The 20,144-nt window shown below is 37.1% G+C and overlaps 2 protein-coding genes across 2 annotated transcripts in view; both read right to left on the reverse strand.

Moving 5' to 3' along the window:
* The window catches only part of PAK2 (p21 (RAC1) activated kinase 2), a 78,319-nt gene extending 65,651 nt beyond the window's left edge, over positions 1-12,668 (reverse strand). The window contains exon 1 of the mRNA XM_060099348.1: positions 12,371-12,668. The gene's annotated coding sequence lies outside the window, so the exon portion shown is untranslated. The remainder of the gene's footprint in view (positions 1-12,370) is intronic.
* Positions 12,669-16,381: 3,713 nt separating this feature from the next.
* The window catches only part of PIGX (phosphatidylinositol glycan anchor biosynthesis class X), a 33,418-nt gene continuing 29,655 nt past the window's right edge, over positions 16,382-20,144 (reverse strand). Inside the window, exon 7 of the mRNA XM_060098851.1 lies at positions 16,382-18,002. Coding sequence (XP_059954834.1) covers positions 17,859-18,002 — 144 coding nt within the window. The 3' untranslated portion in view covers positions 16,382-17,858. The remainder of the gene's footprint in view (positions 18,003-20,144) is intronic.

Below are 20,144 nucleotides of genomic sequence, written 5' to 3' on the forward strand. Positions count from 1 at the left end.
TGCAAGTTCCAGAAAACAAGTATCTTTCTATGTGCCTGTGTGTATGTAAGGTTCAAGTGGAGCTGTAAATGGGCAGAAAAACCTGGATTGGTACATGGCTTCCTGGGAGGTGTAGTCACACAAGCGAAGTGCTGTGTTGTGGGTACTTGGTTAGAATCAGGAAGAGCCCTAATAGCAGCACATGATAGAAACCAGGGTACCATAAGATCCCACCATCCTAGCCCAGAACTACCCTATAAGATGAATGCCAATTTATCACTGGAACTCAGGCTAGGTGCTGTGTGTATTTATCCTTTAGCAATACACCTAAGAAGAGGTTTCAACTAGAATCCCAGTCAACTGTAGAGGCAAGGACAATCAATCCCACAAATGTTTCTGACAAATGCCTATCAGGTAAAAGATAACTGTTACCATTCAAGGATGAATAAGCAGGAAAAAATCCAACATTGATCCCAACAAAAAATAATGCAGCACAAGAAAGAGACAAAATTACCTTTCAGAATTAATTAATTAATTCTGAATTACCTTTCAGAATCTAACTTAGAAGGTGAATTAAAATTACTTCAGGACAGGGACTTCCCTGGTGGCTCAGTGGTTAAGAATCCGCCTGCCAATGCAGGAGACACGGGTTCGAGCCCTGATCAGGGAAGATCCCACATGCCGCGGAGCAACTAAGCCCGTGCACCACAACCACTAAGCCTGCGCTCTAGAGCCCACGAGCCACAACTACTGAGTCCATGTGCCACAACTACTGAAACCTGCCTGCCTAGAGCCCATGCTCCACAACAAGGGAAACCACCGCAATGAGAAGCCCGCGCACTGCAACAAAGAGTAGCCCCACTCGCCGCAACTAGAGAAATCCCACACGTAGCAACAAAGACCCAACACAGCCAAAAATAAATATTAAATAAATTTTTAAAAAATTACTTCAGGGGGCCTCCCTGGTGGCGCAAGTGGTTAAGAGTCCGCCTGCCAATGCAGGGGATACGGGTTCGTGCCCCGGTCTGGGAGGATCCCATATGCCGCGGAGCGGCTGGGCCCGTGAGCCATGGCCGCTGGGCCTGCGCATCCGGAGCCTGTGCTCCGCAACGGGAGAGGCCACAACAGTGAGAGGCCCACATACCGCAAAAAGAAAAAAAAAAAAAAAAAAAAAAATTACTTCAGGACACAGAATTAAGTTCCAAACACTGTTTGGTAAAATCCATGAAACTGGCATATATGAAGAGAAAAGACCAAGATGAAATGAGAGTAATTTAAGAAGAAAAGGGAGTGGAGTAAACTTTTAAAGGATGTAAAGAAACTAAAATTTCCATAGCGGAAATAAACCCTACATTGGAGGTAATAAAGGAAAATCAAATGAGTGCTAAAGACAAACATTCGAGAAGCTCACACAAAAGACAGAAATGATACACCAACCTAATTACTATAAGTGTTTTCAAGGAAGAGAAAAGAACTAAAAATAACCAAAAATATTTCTGGAAATGAAAAAAAGTATGAAGACCGTAAGGAGTTAATGTATCAGGCAACATTAATAAACATGTACAAGACACAATCAGTCAAAATATTTCAATAAAAAGAAAAAGGAAGATTCCTAGCACCATCAGATATAGGAAGCTCTGAAACAAAATTAATGTGAGACCACATGGCATGAAAGTTTCTGTGGACATTAGTGACCTAATAATTATTAAATGTGCCTTCCAGTTACTCCCATATTAAATGAAAATTTATGTTAGCTGACATACATGATGACTCAAATTAAATGTAAGATTGAGAAACTGACAATGAACATTAAAATGAGGGTTGGTTAAGAGAATAAGCCAGTCTTCAGTTATGGGGAGTCAAAGTATAATTTTCTTTTTCAGACTGACAAATCAGAAATTGTTATTTTTTAAAATTTTAGATTTACAGTTGAATTCACTTAAAGTATAGATTAGTTAGTTGGCTTTAAGACATTGACAGATAACAGGATAAACACACATGCTATGGAATATTATTCAGCCTCAAAAAGGAATTAAGTACTCATAAATGCTGTAACATGGATGAACCTTGAAAACATGCTACGTGAAATAAGCCAGACACAAAAGGACAAACGTTGTATGATTCCACTTATATGAATCATCTAGAAATGGCAAAATCATAAGAGAAAGTAGATTAGAGACAGTCACCAGGGGTTGTGGGTAGGGAGGAACAGGGAGTCAGTGTTTAATGAGCGTAGATTCTGTTAGGGAAGATGAAAAATTCTGGAGGTGGATGGTGATGATGGTTGTACAACAATGTAAGTGTACTTAATGCCAAAGAACTGTATACAGTTGACCCTGAACAGCTTGGGGGTTGGGGCGCGACCCTCCACACAGTCAAAAATCTGAGTATAACTTATAGTCTGGCTCTCCATATACTTGGTTCCTCCAAATCCAAAGTTCCTCTGTATCTGCAGTTCTGCATCCTAGGATTCAACCAACCTTAGATAGTGCAGTACTGTAGTATTTACTACTGAAAAAAATCCACATATAAGTGGACCTGCACAGTTCAAAACTCGTGTTGTTCAAGGGCTAACTTTACTTTAAAATGGTTAAGATGATAACTTTACATTATGTATATTTTACAAAAATGTAGAAGCAGTAGCAATGAACCCTTAAAAAACAGAAAGCATTAAATAAAATAACAGAAACACACCCAACAGAATTAACTATCACAATACACATAAATGTTTTAAGTATTCACTTTGGATTAAAACAAAAGTAAACTATATGTAATTTAAAAGAGATACAACTAAAAATGGCATGGAAAAACAAGGTTGGATAATAATTTATTGAAGAATAACAGGACAGATGGGAATTTAAGATAAGTAAAATACGAGACTTAGAAAGATTAAATATGACAATTATTTTTATTGATTAGGTGTAATACAGATCTTTAGCAGTATAGAACTTAAACATGAATCAGTAATAGTACACCAAAAACATGATAAAAATCATTAGGATAGAGAGAACATGAAGACAAGCCACAGAGTGGAAGAAAATATTTGCAAAAGAAGTATCTGATATAAAGATGCTAAGTCTCATACTTCATTAGGGAACTGCAAATTAAAACAATGAGATAGCACTACACACCTATTAGAATGGCTAAAATCCAAAACACTAACATCAAATGCTCGTGAGGATTTGAGCAACAGGAACTCTCATTCACTGTTGGTAGGAAAGCAAAATGGTTCAGCCACTTTGAAAGACAGTTTTAGCAGATTCTTAACAAAACTAAATATATTCTTACCATACAATCCAGCAATCGTATTCCATGCTATTTACTCAAATCAGCTGAAAACTTATGTCCATGAAAAACCCAAACTTGGATGTTTATAGCAGCTTTATTCCTAACTGCCAAATGTGGAAGCAACCAAGATGTCCTTTAGTGGGTAAATGGATAAACAAACTGTGGTATATCCCAACAATGGAGTATTATTCAGCATAAAAAAGCAATGAGCTATTAAGCCATGAAAAGATATGAAGGAAACTCAAATGCACACTGCTAAGTGAAAGAAGCTGAAAAGGTTATATATTGTATAATTCCAACTATATGACATTCTGGAGAAGGCGAGACTATGGAGACAGTTAAAGCTTCAGTGGTTATCAGGGATTAGTGAGAAGGGAGGGGTAAATAAGTGGAGCACAGAGAATTCTGGGAGTGAAGAAACTATTCTGTATGATACTGTAATGGTGAATACATGTCATTATCCACCATTTGTCCATACCCATACAATGTGTAATATCAAGAGTGAACCCTAATGTAAACTATGAACTTTGATGGGTAATGATGTGTCAATGTTGGTTCATCAATCATAACAAACATACCAAACATTGCAGAATGTTGATGATGGGGGAAGCTGAGGAAGGGGGGAGATCAAGGTATATGGGAACTCTATGTACTTTTGGCTCAACTTTTCTGTGAACCTAAAATTGTATAAAGTCTATTAATTTTAAAAAAAGTCATTAGAAATACAAAAGGACACTCTTTACTTAACAAACACATACTGCATACATACTTGTTCTAAGTTCTGAACAGAATAATAGCAAAGAGATAAGTGAATGAAAAAATAATTTCAGGTGGAAATGCTATAAAGAAAAACACTGAGGGGAAAGAAGTTAGATACTGAGCAGGAGCAGGTGGAGGCTATTTTAGACGGCTGATCAAGTAAGGCCTCTTTAAAACAGTGACATATGAAAGGGACACAGTATTCAGGGGGAAGAAACAAAAATGTAAAGGCCCCAATGTAAGCACAAGCTTTTCAGAAACAACGCTAACTCTTAGTCTTTGACAGATTAAGATTAAAAACTTAATAAAGACTGTCTTATAATAAAAACTATTAAGGAATAATAAGATAATTTGAATAAAGTTTAATTGACAGATATATGTATGTATATAAAACTGTACATGCAAACAGAAAATGTTCTTAAGTTTTCAAAGAACATTTAGCAAATTGGATTATGCTTTAAGTCACAAAAAAAACCTCAATAAACTTAAAAGATATTTTAAAAGGACAAAGTCACTGACAATGAAAGAAAATACAGTGAATAGAACTATACCAAATAGTTCCTGAGTCAAAGAGGTAATCAAACTAGAACTAGCAACTATTTGGAAAGCAATGAATATAAGAATATCATTCACAGACATTTTAGAGTGCAGCCAAAGCTGTACTCAGAGGCAAATTAAGAGCATTAAAAATGTTTTCATTTAAAAAAAAAAGAGAACTAAGAATTTACTAAGTTAGAAAAAGTACAGTAAGTCCCCTACATATGAACCTCCAAGTTGTGAACTTTCAAAGATGCGCACGTGTGTTCACAGGTCCAACCACGTAAGTTAATTCACATGTCTGGCATACACTGTCACATGTGGGCATCCTCTACAAGTGGTTGTGCTTTTGTGTACTTTACTGTACAGTACTGTATAGAGTACAGTAGCACAGTACCTTTATTTCAAGCCCAGGATGTCCAGAAGCAAGTGTAAAAGCAAGCATAAAAGCAGTGGTGATGTAGCTGGTAGTGAATGTCAGGTATGAGTGAAATTGCAGCTTGCCCTCCATTTCCTATTGCTGACGATCCTTCAGCTCTACCATCTCCCACCTCCTCTCCTTCCTCCAGTTAGTAACTCTTCTTGCCTGTTCACTCGATGCTAGCCCATGTATGCCAGCCGTTGCACTGTACCACTGTACTTTTCAAGGTACTGTATTGTAAGATTAAAAATGTTTTATTTTTTGCATTTCTTTTTTATGTACTATTTGTGTGAAAAGTATTATAAACCTATTACAGTACAGTACCATATAGCCGATTGTGTTAATTGGGTACCTAGGCTAACTTTGTTGGACTTACGAACAAACTGGATTTATGAACGTGCTCTTGGAATGGAATGCGTTCATATGTAGGGGACTTACTGTATAAACAACAACAACAAAAAAAAACAGAAAAACCAGAGCAAAATAAAAAGTAGAAATTAGAAAATCAGAAAACAGAATTAAATCTCAAAGCTTCTTATTAAAAACCACTAAGTAGATAAACATTTGGCAAATCAAATTAAGAAAAATAATGAAATCACTAATAAAAGGTAGAGATGAACACCACAGATTTTAATTATAAAAAATATTATATACACCCATATAATAATATATTTGAAAATCTTAAAAAATGTAATCTGGGGAAATACAGATTTCTCAAAACTGACTCATGAGTAAGTAAAGATTTCTCCAGACTACAGAAGGAACTACAGAAGTTACCATATGGACTGTGTATTCTTATTAAACTAAAGTTCTATGAGACTCTCTTCTATTCTTTCAATAAATTCTGTACACTTGACTAACAAGAGTGGGGTTTTGATTCCTCATGATATATGCCTTAGGATATATAACCTTTGGGAATGTTATTAGCAAATTTATTTATATACTTTTATCAGTAGCTAAAAGAAAAATCTTTTCATCACCTAAATAAGTTACAAAAACATTTGATAAAATTCGGAAGACACTCCTCTTTTTTACAAAGAACAGAATAATAAAAAATTTCTCTCTAAAACCAACAGCTGCATCCATCCCTAAATTGTAAAAATAACAGAGACATTCCAAGACAATTATCACTTCTCTTAAATAACTGTGTCTTGGAGATTCTGATCAACGTAATAAAGAGCTAAAATACTAATAAATATTATAACTATTGGAAAGGAAGCAAAAGTTACTATTATTTTCAGGTAAGACAATGAACCTGAAAAACAGAAGTAAATAAAATTTTACTGAAGTCCAGCAAGATAATAAAAATAATCGTGACCACAAAAATCTAGTTACTTCTAGAGGTACAAACTATTGGGTGTAAGATAGGCTCGAGGACATATTATACAATACGAAAAATACAGGCAATGTCTTATAACTGTAAATGGAAAGTTACTTTAAAAACTGTACAAAAAAAATTTTTTAAGGAAAAAGTGAACTTACTAAAAAAAATCTAGATACTTCTGTATACTTATCAGAAATAATGAAACTAAATCAAATTCACAAAAACAAAATTATAATTTAAACAGGAAATGCAAATTAAACTGTATTAAACACAAAAAAACAAAAAAAACAAAAAACAAAACCAAATTAAACTGTATTTTTTATTTGCCTAGCAATAAGCAAATTTAACAATTTCATTAAGAATGATGGTTGTTTCAATGAGGATAGCAACAAAATGAGACAAGGCTAGTGATGGTATACATCAAACCTTTCTGAAGGGTAATTTTTTTTTTTTTTTTGCGGTACGCGGGCCTCTCACTGTTGTGGCCTCTCCCGTTGCGGAGCACAGGCTCTGGATGTGCAGGCTCAGCGGCCATGGCTCACGGGCCTAGCCGCTCTGCGGCATGTGGGATCTTCCCGGACCGGGGCACGAACCCGTGTCCCCTGCATTGGCAGGCGGACTCTCAACCACTGCGCCACCAGGGAAGCCCTCTGAAGGGTAATTTAACACTTGTAAATGCTTATACCCTTTCATTCAGTAATTCCACTTCTAAGAAAATATTCTAAAGTAATACTCAGGGATGAATAAAAAGATATTCATCATAGCATTATTTATATAAAATATTAGAAATAAGTTATACATTCACCAATAGGAAAATAATGAAACTAAGGCATAGGTGTGCAATGGAATGTTAGGCAAACATTAAAAAATCATTTTTAAACAGAATTTTTAAGGAGAAAGAAGGAAACTTTCAAGATTTGAGGGTAAGTTAAAAAAAAGCAAGATGGCAAATTATACAGAATATGATTCCAATTTTAGAAGAGTAAACTATGTACACACACAAATATAAAGAAACACCAAAATATTAACAGCAGTTATCCACAGGTAATGAATTAATGTTTTTTTTTAAACTTTATTCTTTATCAAACATCTGGTTATATTTTTACCATTATATCTGCCAATGTAACTTTTTATTCTTTAATAATTTGTTCTTTAGAGCACCTGAAATTGTGTTTAAAAGTTTTACTCCAGAGGCTTCCCTGGTGGCGCAGTGGTTGAGAGTCCGCCTGCTGATGCAGGGGACACGGGTTCGTGCCCTGATCCGGGAAGATCCCACATGCCGCAGAGCGGCTAGGCCCGTGAGCCATGGCCGCTGAGCCTGCACATCCAGAGCCTGTGCTCTGCAACGGGAGAGGCCACAACAGTGAGAGGCCCGCGTACTGCAAAAAAAAAAAAAAACAAAACCCACCTTGTTTTTATGAAATAAATACACTTTGTTCTTATGAAATAAATGCAAGATTAAAATAAAACCTTGTATTTTTCCAGAACCTATTAAACATTTACATGAAAAAATATTACCTACAAGGTAATAGCCTGATCAGAAAGATGTCAGGAAGAACTCAGTAATGCAGGTTAAAAGGGCCCTGTATGCATACATGTGTATATGCATCACTTTTAACCAACACTACTGAGTTCTTTGCACTTCTCTTTTGATTAATTTCAATTGACAACAATTGAGAAATAACTCTCATTTCCAGATGAATAAATCATTCTCTCAGCATACTGCAAATAAAGATTATGGACATGTTAAGAAAACATATAAAAGCAATAAGAATATCTAAGTCATACTGGAAATCAGGAAAGAGTCCCAAAGAAAGCTATACTCAAAAGCTGAAATTTGAAGGATGAGGATGAATTAGGTAGATGACAAGAAATAGGGGCCAAAGGGGGCATTTTCCCCCCTTTTTCGATGTGATGCTTACAATAAAATGATTTAAATATTCCTTTCTGAATCCCATTAATGTGACTAATTTTTACACCAACCTCAAACTCCTGAAATATTGTTACACCTGTATTTTATTTCAGTAGCCAAACTCTTACCCCACCAAGCACCCCCCCAAAAAAAATCTGGAAGTATTAAGATTCAAATACAAGTTATTAAAGAACCAGAAGAAAATACAGAAGACTGTTTTTTGATAAAAATGTAAAAGATCGTCTTAAACAGAAGGCAAAGTATTAATATCTACTATGTGTAAAGAGCTTCTACAATTCAATTAGTATAGTCTTTTAGGAAGGCAATTTGCCATCAAAACTTAAAATGCACACTTAAGAATCCTTTTAATGGAGATACTTGTATACATGTGCATGTGCACAAAGGTATAAGGAAGTTCATTAAAGCTCCAGTTTTTTGGGTTTTTTTTTTTTTTGCGGTATGCGGGCCTTCCACTGCCGCGGCCTCTCCCGTTGCGGAGCACAGGCTCTGGACGCGCAGGCTCAGCGGCCATGGCTCATGGGCCTAGCCGCTCCGCGGCATGTGGGATCTCCCCGGACAGGGGCACGAACCCGTGTCCCCTGCATCAGCAGGTGGACTCTCAACCACTGCGCCACCAGGGAAGCCCAAAGCTCCAGTTTTAGTTGCCCAAAAGTGGAAAAAGCAAATAACCATGAATAATTAAGTAAAGCACAACTATACAATGGAATATCTCATGACTATTAAAAACATGATGTTTAACTACAAGTACTGAGATGGAAACGAACTTATAATGATTAGATTTTTTTAATTAAAAAAGAAAATCAAGGTAAAACTACATATACACTGTGCTTATTTCTAATTGCATAAAGAAAACAAAATTGTTTACAGTGGGTACCTGTAAGGAATGGGACTAAAACGTAAGGAAAGTAATTTTCACTTTCTACTCTAAATAATTGACTTGCTTGAACCTTCTGTAATAAGCATGTACTGACTACCTTTGGAATTTAATTTAAAAATAAGGAAAAAAGGCACTATTCTCATCTGATATGATGGTTATCTCTGGGGGCTAAGTGATTTTTGTACAGTAATTTTTGTCCCATTTCTTAATAGTTTTCACTACTTTCTAAATTTTCTATGAGAAGTATGCCTATTTTAAAATCTGAGAAACATGTATTCAAAAAAACCTGTATTTTATTTCAGTGATGAAGCTATTTTTTTTCCTGAAAAGTAATTTTTAACAGTTATGGTCTCAGAAACTTGGCCCTGAGAGATTCAAACCACTTTCAGAAAGCAGTCTTAAATCTAAGTTTGGAAGTATAATATTTGCTGTAGAAGCAATTAAATATAAAACCTATTTCAGAATGGAATATTAACTATTAATATTATTAGCATTAATATTAATAACTAGCATTTATTAATCACTTAAACACTTCATTTGCTAAGTACTTTTCTCTGCATTATCTCATTTGCTCTAAGTAGCCCTATGAAATGTGTATTATATTATTATTAATCCTCATTTTACAGATGAAAAAAACAAGCCTGAAAAGAATGTGTATCTTGCCCAGGGTCAAGTGGAAGAGCCAGCATTCAAACCCAGGTCTCCAGCTCCTCACCACGTGTGATACATGGAATGACAAGTACTACTGTACATCAAAGATAAGAGGCTAGACCTCTGAAATCCGGCATGAATGTTCAGACTGACTACTCTTATTCAGTTTAGTGATCCTAAAATGAAGAATTCTGCTCACAGAAGAAAATAATCAGTATTTCTTCAAGGCAACAGGGGCTATTTTTTTCCATCTCTTTCTGCTTCTACCAAGGTACAAAGGTACAAGGTACAAAAAGGATACTCAGATTCGCAAGTAACTTAACACCCTCTCTGATTAGTCTGGAATTACCCCTCTAACTAACTGGAAGGGCTTTTGAAAACAAATTTATCAGAACCCCAAAGTCTTAAAGACTTGAGGAAGGTGCAGTTTCACACTTTAATCATAAGTAGAAAATTCAGAAAGGCAAAAGAAATGTTATACTCAAATATTAGAATAATCAATATTGACAGATTAAACATAGGAAGAATTTAACAATACCTACCTATTTATTTCATCCCTAGCTATTTGAACAAGGTCTCTCTCTTCTAAAAAGAGTAACTGAAAGTTTATCTTTAGCTAACTGAACAAGTTCTAAGTTTTCTCTTTAAAAAAGTACAATTGAAAAGATACACCACTGTTAATCATGTCTACTTGGAAATCGCCCTTTCATAAAGATCAGAGAATCACAAGAACCCCTATTCATTTGTTTAGTAGATAGACTCCAACCACAAACTTACTTGATGAATTTGGGTTTTCAAGGCTAGTATTTAATGTCACAAAGTCCAGAAGAATAACTCCCTCTTTGAATAACTGTAAACCAGAATCAAGGTCCTAAGAGAAGCAGAACGCCCAGAACTCTTCCTCAGTAAAACTGTCTGTTTGTAGAAAGAACTGGCAGAGACGCTGACATCAACAGACCTAGTTTCACACTCCAACATTTCTAGACCTTAACCCCTTAGGCCAAGAAGACCTCTCACTGAATTAAGGACAACTGACACTACCAAAATGACAGTATTGAAATGAAAACACAGAATTCACTGAATTTAGGTCAACCTCTTTCACCAAAACCTGAAAGTGGGTTTAAGCCCTACATACATTACAGGTCAGAAACATTTTAAGGTTCATTTTTCATAATGTAAATCAGTGTTTCTGGTTAATTAATTACTAGAAAGATTTAAAAGCTAAGGATGAAAGAGTTAACTTAAATCAACACCCTTAATAGGAGAACATGAACGAAGCTTTTCATTTGTATATATATATTTTTCATACATATACACAAAATATATGTAAGTGATTATGAGTGTTTTACAAATGCCACAGCGCTCCTGGCAAAGTTGACAAGTTCTAACCTGCTTTAAAAATTACTGTTCACTACCTTCATCCCAATCTAACTTTATTTAATATTACTGTTTTGAATAAACCTACAAAAACAAAACCCCCAGAGCAAATTCTTCTACATTTCAATATCCTGCCTACTTACTAGAGCGGAAGAGTCAAACAGAGCAGGGGAAAAAACGTGACGTGCACAACCTTGATCCAAAACACTGCTCGCCGTAGTCTAATTTTAGGCCTAACCATTTTGATTGTCTTTTTACAAAGGTTTAAAAAGAAAACAAAAAACTATAGATCACTTGTAAAATAAAACTGAGATAATTATACCAATGGGAGTTAGCATTATTTATTGAGGAAAGAAATCACGCTCGCACTGCCCAGAGAATTCCCATTAAAGATAAGATACAAGGACTGGTAGTACAACTCCACAACGACTGACGACAATGGCAATTACTTTCCACTCTTCAGTTCTTGGATGACTCTATCTTTAAAGAATTAGTCAAAAGGTTGAGTCCACTGAGGAATATTCGGCAACATGTTGTGTATGTTGTTTGAAAGAAAGCCAAACATGGTGAAAGCCAACCTTCACCTAAGTTACCTAAAGAAGCAAATATTCACCTCCTGGCTGAAGATCAAACAGGAATCACGAGAAGATCCGAAAGTTCTGTTCTTAAGCGGAGGCCCTAAAACCCTCGGAAAACTATTCGTTTCTACTAACGCGGAATATGGAAGATCACAGACTGCAGGTTAGAAAACAGTAAAGGGACCCTAGACAATATGCCTAAGCAAAGAAACTGGGATGACCAGAGAGACAGCAAGGAGGGGCTAGGATTCTGTAAGAGACGAAAAAATCAAGGAATAAAACCCGAAACGTTTTGTACAACACAAAAGTAAATGGAGAAAAGGAGGTTGGAAACGCGGTGGAAGGGAGATCAACAGAGGGCAGACTGGCGCGACAGGGTTCAGGGCAGGGCCGGGTCCAGGAAGAGTTAGACCTCACCAGCCCAGCAAGCTTCCCATTTCAGACTACAGTCGGGGAAGAAAACAGCCGGAGGGCGCAGACAATGAGCCACCGCCCCAAGAGTTGCGGCTCCAGGCACGCAGGTGGCGGCTTCCCGGCCCCGCGCGGGGCAGGTTAGCTGCCCCGGGCCGCTCGCACCGGCCAGGCCACGGAGAAAGAAGAAGGAAGGAGAGCGACGGCCCGCGTCCTGGCCTGTCTGCACACTTACCCCAGGCGAGGAAAGATCCCCGCCCCAGCGAAGAGCCTCCGGCCGAGCTCCCGGCGAGCTCAGGAGCCGCCCCGAGCAAGCGCGCGACACGGGGCGGGGAGGGGAGGGAAAGGGAAGCGGGGCGGGAAGAGGAACCGCGCTGGAGCGCAGCTGCTGTTATTGCTAGGCCGGGCGGCAGCCGAGCCCCGCGGGCGCCGGGAAGGGAGTGCAGGCAGCCTTCGGCAATGGCGACGGCCCAGGCCAGAGGGGAAGCGGAACAACCGCTGCCGCTGCGCGTGGCCACAACCCTGGGGGAGGGCTACGGCACGGAGTGGGGAGGGGTGGGGCCGAAGCCGGGAGCTCCACGGGGCGGAGACGGGCACCGCCTCCCAGTGGGCGGGTTCACGCGGGGCCTGCTGGGAGTTGTAGTTTGGAGATGTGTACCACTTATCTCCCCCACCCCCCACCCCCCCGCCTTTTTTGGGTATTCTTTATATTGAGAGACACCGCCACTTCCTCATGTAATTCAGCATTACCTTCAGTCAGGTCTGTGGCCAGCCAAAGATGCTGAAAGACGATTCCTGTTATATGAACCTGCTCTAGGATACGTGTTCCTGGGAACTCATCCACTATCCATTTTGCTTTTTACCTACAGCTCTTAATATACTTTGGTGCTAAATTAAGCCCCACCTCCTTGCAAATTAAGGCCTCTGTGTTTTATCCATGGAGGAGTTCATTAATGTATTCACAAATTCTACAAGTATTTCAGTGTCAAATATGTACCAGATAATGCTGGGTATCAGGGATACAAGGGTGAATACAAGTCACTTTGTCCTTGTGGAACTTACAAATATGAAAACACAATAATTAAAATAATGATATCTGGTATGAGGGAAAAACTAGTATGATTACTTTGGATAAGGTGGCCAGGGAAGGCATCTTTAATGAGGTGACAGTTAAGCTGAGAACAGAAAGAGAGAGCCATGAGAAGCTCCCAGGAGCATTACAGACAGAAGGAGGAAGAAAAGAACTTGCTAAGGTCAGTTAAGAAGGCCTGTGTAACTGCAGTTTAGTGCAAGAAGAGTAGCATAGTGGGAGAAAACACTAGAGAAGACAAGATTCAGGTCAGGAAGGATCTTAAATGACAGATAAGGATGTTGGACTTTATTCCAATAAGTTATTAAAGAGTTGTAAGTAAGGAAGTGATGTTACCTAGTTTACACTTTAAGATCACTAGAGGGCTTCCCCGGTGGCACAGTGGTTAAGAATCTGCCTGCCAATGCAAGGGACACAGGTTTGAGCCCTGGCCGGGGAAGATCCCACATGCCGCGGAGCAACTAAGCTCATGCTCCACAACTACTGAGCCTGTGCTCTAGAGCCTGCAAGCCACAGCTACTGAAGCCTGCAAGCCTAGAGCCTGTGCTCTGCAACAAGAGAAGTCACGACAATGAGAAGCCCGCGCACTGCAACGAAGAGTAGCCCCCACTCACCACAACTAGAAAAAGCCCGCGCACAGCAACAAAGACCTAACACAGGCAAAAATAAATAAATAAATAAATTTATTTAAAAAATAAAAAAGATCTCTAGATTGCTACATGGAGAATGAAGTATTGAGATGCAAGAATAGAAGGGAATGAACTAGGGAGGCATTAATCATGACTGATACTAGAGCAATAGCTGTGGAAGTGGAGATAGGTAGTAGCCAGATTGTTTTTATTGATAGATGTAGAGTGAAAAACTCAATTGATATGGAGAGTACGAGAGAAGGGATTCAAGAAGCAATATGGCACACTATTAGATAACTTGAAAAACAGTCCCACTATTAAACACACAAAATGCTGGATAAAATAGAACATCCTTTCAAAGGCATAACTAAGCTTTCAAGGAAGAAAAAGGAATACATCTGATAGTCTTCCAAACTCCACATTCAACCCAAAGGGGAGAGCAAGAAACCAGAGTAGTAACCAGGTCAGTGAAGCCTATTGTGTTGTGTTATGTTGAAAGAACCTTCTTATCTCAGAAAAATCTGTGGTTTTACTGGCTGCACAGGAGACAAGAGACAAGAGACCAAAGACAAGGCCTTGGGCCTGTAGAAGGTGTTGGGATTATAATCCTGCACAAGGCTGGAAAACTCAAAGGGCTATACCCTCTAAGAATAGACTGGAAAAAAAAATTCCCTGGACCAACCCAGGGCAATATGCAGATACTTGTAAGTTTTAGCCTGGACTTTGGCATCGAGAGGAAAAAAACTTTCCCTTTAGAATTCATAACCACAAACTTTCCCTCACATGGGTTTGAAAGTTCAAATTTATAGTACCTACACTGCCCAGGAAACTTGAAGTCAAGAAAATGTCCCAGGCTGGTAATGCTTGGAGGCCTGGAAGAAACAAACACAAATCTTCACTGCACAGGTTCACTGTCAACACAGGACTGAAAGGATTTCCACAGACAAACAGGCTATCAAAAGTTAAACATGAACACCCAAAATATAATACATCTGCGAAAATAAGCTAGGAGTGAATCAACAGAAACCATAAACAGAATAATGAAGCCCATGAACTTTAGATATTGGAATTATTGATTACAGAATATAAAATAAGTTTATTATAATGATTAAGCAAAGTAAGACAGGATACTATTTTTAAACAAGAAACAAGATACTATTTTTAAAAAATGACCAAGCAGCTTTGAGAAGGAGCCAAGTAGAACTTCTAGAAATAAAGAATATAATAATTGAAACCAAAGCCAATGTTTGGGTTAAATAGATTACACACAGTTGAAGAGAGAATTAATAAACTGGAAGACAGATCTAAAGAAATTACTGACAGCAGCCCAAAGACAGAGGAAATATGAAAGAAAGACTGAGAGACATGGGGATAGATTATGAAGGTATACCATTTGCCTAATGAGAAATTCAGGAGAGTAAAAAGAGAAAACAAAAGAGGCAGTATATGATGAGATAATGGCTAAGAATTTTCCAGAATTGATTAAAGACAAGAACCTTCAGATTCAGGAAGCAAGTGAATCCCAAACAGGATAAGTAAAGGAAATCTTCTCAAACACATCAAAGTGAAACTGCAGAATACCAAAGATAAAGAAACCAGAAAAAAAAGACACCCTCTACGAAGAAACAACTATTAAATTTAGCATAGATTTCTCGACCACAACAATGTGTGCCATCTGACAATGGAAAAATATTTTCAAACTACCAAGAGAAAATAACTAAACTTAGAAGTATATATCTTGCTAAATTATCAGTAAAAAGAGTGAGGGTGAAATAAAGACACCATCAAGCAAAAAACAGAGATGTTACCAACCACAGAGACCTACTAAAGGAACATCTTAAAAAGATATACTTCAGGAGGAAGGTAATCCCGGAAGTAAGGTCTGAGGTGCAAGAAATCAGATAGGCAGTTAAACCTACCATCCTATCACTGACTAGGACAACTCTCTATATTATTTCATTCTCTCACAGCCTACCAAACCCTATATTCAACTACCTACCAGTAGTGTATTTTGTAAGTTTGATGGATAATACAGTTAGGTGTTAGTCACCTCACCCTAAGTTCTTTATCTCCATATCATATCAATTAGTATCAATCATCAAAATATAGGTGAGTAGCATGAGATGAATAGACTATGTGACTAGAGTAATCCTTAAACTCATTATATTCTGAAATCATTAGAGCAGAAATATATCAATATTTTCTCAGTTCCCAAGTCACGTATGTACTATCCTCCATGAGATCTAGCTAAATAATCTAAGGTCCTAGTAGAGTGGCTGAGATATACATACACACACACACACACACACACACACACACACCAATCTCTACCCCACCACCACCCTTAGTTGAGTCTCTGTTATTTTCATCCAAAGAACATTACATGATACTTTAAGAAAAATAAACCATAGAAGTGGAACAAATACTGGAACACAATGACCAGGAGAACAATACCCATTTTCTTGGCTATAAACAAAAAAGACCATACACAGAATTACAAAACTGATTTAAAAAATAAAGTGCTTATTCATTTCTTAAGTATCCAAAGAAGATAATACAGAGTTCAAAACCAGAAATGCTCTTTTAAGTTAAAAGTGATGTCATCTGCAAGCATTTATCAGGCAAGAAAAGTCATATCAAAGTATCTTCACTCACATTCACATTTTTATTACATTTCTGAATACCTGTATAAATGAGAAAATGGCTGAATCATGTTCCAAGCCACAATCTCAAATATTAACTTGAAAACATTTAAATACTGAGGAACTTGGCTTCGATGTGCAAAAGAAAATACACACACACACACACTTAAGAGGTTAAATATAGTACCGTGTTCCCCCACCTGACTAACCATATTCCAAAATGTTGTTGATGTTACTGAATTTTTACTGACATATAATTCTATTTCAAGCCACTATATTAATCCCACTGTGAAAAAAAAATGCCTGGAAAACATGGAATTCTGTCTTATAAGAAAATACTAAACAGCTATAAAGCAAGACTGGGTTGAAATTTTCATCATTTTAAAGATCTCTAATATTTCTGCTTTATGGCATTGGGTTGCCTTTCTCAATACATAAGTTCTCAAACACATCTTAAAAAAGAACTGTTATTAGTAGGTCAAGCTATACGTGGCAAATTATAAAAGATTTATTCCAGAAAAACACCAGAATGTTTTAGAAAATTAACCAGTGATAGCATATATAAAGTACATCATATCCCATTATGCCATAGAAAACAAACAATGCCAACATACCCCAGTTTTTTGGCTTCTGTTTTGGAACATGCTTGCCCTTCTATTTTTAAATTAGCTTATGGCATTTACTTTATTTTCTAATTTTTACAAAGAAAAGCAGTAAATCAAGACCTTTTGTTTTTTAAAAAATCACCTGAAGATTCAAAATGTTTTGTAACTGTACAACTTAATAAAATATACTCTTTAATCTTAATTTCATCAAGCCCTTTGCCAATTCATATATTCAAAAGCAGTATTATAAAATAGAAAAGGAGAATGGAAATGCTTTAAGGAAAAATCAGTTTTGATATTAATAATTTCTTAGCTGTCCTACTTTAATGATTTTCTTTGAAACACTAGATAAATTAATATTCTCATAAAATTAATATTCAAATAAACTCTGATTCATCCAAATTAATCTTATTCATAACAATTTTCTCAATTTTTAGCGATAATTTGTCTCTAATACATAAAGTACTCATTTATAACACAAATGAAGATAAAGTCACTTCTCACAAGATAAATATTAATTTAACAGAATTAAGTTTCCTCTATTGGCACTTGATGCTTGAGGATTATGAGAGGTCGACACAACAGAGCACTGAATTTTGAAATTAGCTGAGAATCATCCAGAATTTCCTCTAGTAAACATAATATTAGCCATAAATGAAGACGAAAGACAAAAGTAATGACATAATTCTAGAACACTTCTAGTCACAAATGAATAGGTCTTATTTAGGTTTATGGAAAGCATTTAACTACATAAAACTCATAGGGAAAAATGGCCATATTTGAAAACAGCCACAAGGATTAAAGTAGAACACAAGATGGTAATAAACAGAGTCACAGAACATACTAAAGAGGTATGTATGGTCAGTCCCACTGGAACCTGTAGATTCACATTCTTATATACCTAAGGAGAGAGATGGATAGAGAAGTTAAAGACATTTAAGATCAATGTCCTAAGGTGAAACCACTACTTCTTTGATTTTTAATTTTAACTTTTTCTTTTTTCTTTTAAATATCTTTCAACCATTGCTATACTACATATAACATTATTATTTGAATGATTCTTTTAAATTCAACATTTCAGTTAATTTAACAGAATCAGACTCAATTCCCACAATAATTCTTAAATTCTCATTAGCTTTGACTTTTTCTGCTTTTTACATAGAGTTGAGTATATTGTTAAAAAACATTGGCTATATCCTAATGTCACCTCTGTAATCTATATAAACATTTACTTCCTCTTACTATGTTTCATATTAGAATACAGAATAATCTAGAAGTTGAAGCCCTAAAGGAAAAACATTAAAACAACAATAAAACTAAGGATCCATTCATTTCTGTTTTGCTGTTTCTCTCCTCAAATAGCTTTTAAAAGTTTGTTAGGACTTCCCTGGTGGCTCAGTGATTAAGAATCCGCCTGCCAATGCAGGGGACACGGGTTCTATCCCTGGTCCGGGAAGATCCCATGTGCCACGGAGCAACTAAGCCCGTGTGCCACAACTACCGAGCCTGCACTCTAGAGCCCGCACACCACGACTACTGAACCCATGCGCCGCAACTACTGAAGTCCACGTGTCTAGGGCCTACGTGCTGCAACTACCGAGCCCACATGCTGCAACTACTGAAGCCCGCACGTCTAGAGCCTTGCTCCGCAACAAGAGAAGACACCGCAATGAGAAGCCTGTGCACCGCAACGAAGAGTAGTTCCCGCTCGCCGCAACTAGAGAAAGCCCACGTGCAGCAACGAAGACCCAATGCAGCCCAAAATTTTTTTTTTAAAGTTTGTTATTCACAAATTACACAATTGAATGTGTCCTTTACTGTTTTTAAAACATCCAAGTAGTTGCAATACTGACTAGCAATACAAAAGTTCTCCTATGTTCAACTTAGTTTCTATTTTCTATTTGGTTTTGAAGATAAAGGGGTTCAATTAGAAACTTTGGGAAATTTTATGGTTTAAAAATAGGTTTTTAAGGGCCTCCCTGGTGGCGCAGTGGTTGAGAGTCCGCCTGCCGATGCAGGGGATACGGGTTCGTGCCCCGGTCTGGGAGGATCCCATATGCCGCGGAGCGGCTGGGCCCGTGAGCCATGGCCGCTGGGCCTGCGCATCCGGAGCCTGTGCTCCGCAACGGGAGAGGCCACAACAGTGAGAGGCCCGCATACCGCAAAAAGAAAAAAAAAAAAAAAAAAAAAAAAAAAAAAAAATAGGTTTTTAAAAACATTAAAATTTAGGTAACTTGGGAATTCTTTTATTTTTGGTTTCTTTTTATAAATGCATGGACTACACTTTCACATGCCAAAAAAAAAGTTACCAACACAATCTGTAACAAAGTGCCATCTAAAATTATCTTTCAAATAATAGCATTTTAAAACAAGCCTTAATACAGATCACCATCTTAGTAATGGTCACCTATTTTTCTGGTATATATAAACAGGAAATGTAACAAAGAAAAAAATCAAAGTACTTAATTACGACCTCCTATTTCAAGTTACATGGTCTTAAAGAGAACTGAATTAAAAATGTTTTAATAGAGTGATTATTTATTGTGTAGCAATGCACACCACCAATTTTTTTAAACCAATACATCATAAATAGTATAAATACTAATCACACTCTTCATTCACATAAGAAAATCAAATGTAATTCTCCAGATGTATTTTAGAGTTTGAAAAAAAGTCAGGTACTCTACGGCAATAGAAATCTCAAAAGCAAATTTATGTTGCATAAGATATTAGCACAATCATACATCTTTCCAACTGTCTGTTCAAAGAAGGTTCTCCAATACAAAATAGTAGGCTTTGCAGTAGGGCTTCACTGTCAGTAGTGGTTTTCTGAGTTAGCTGGTAGACATACTTCTAAGCAGCTACAAGGAAAACACTTCAAATCTAAATATCCACACATATGAACAAATCTGCTTTGTTTATCTGATTGACAGTTACGTTGTCTGCTAGTTTAAATTTTTTAATTTTTTTTACTTTTGTTGCAAACTCATTTGACTCCTTGTAAAAATAAATTGTAAAAATAATGACACAGATTGTGGCATTC

Source organism: Mesoplodon densirostris, chromosome 5, assembly GCF_025265405.1.
Source record: "Mesoplodon densirostris isolate mMesDen1 chromosome 5, mMesDen1 primary haplotype, whole genome shotgun sequence".
NCBI lineage: Eukaryota > Metazoa > Chordata > Mammalia > Artiodactyla > Ziphiidae > Mesoplodon > Mesoplodon densirostris.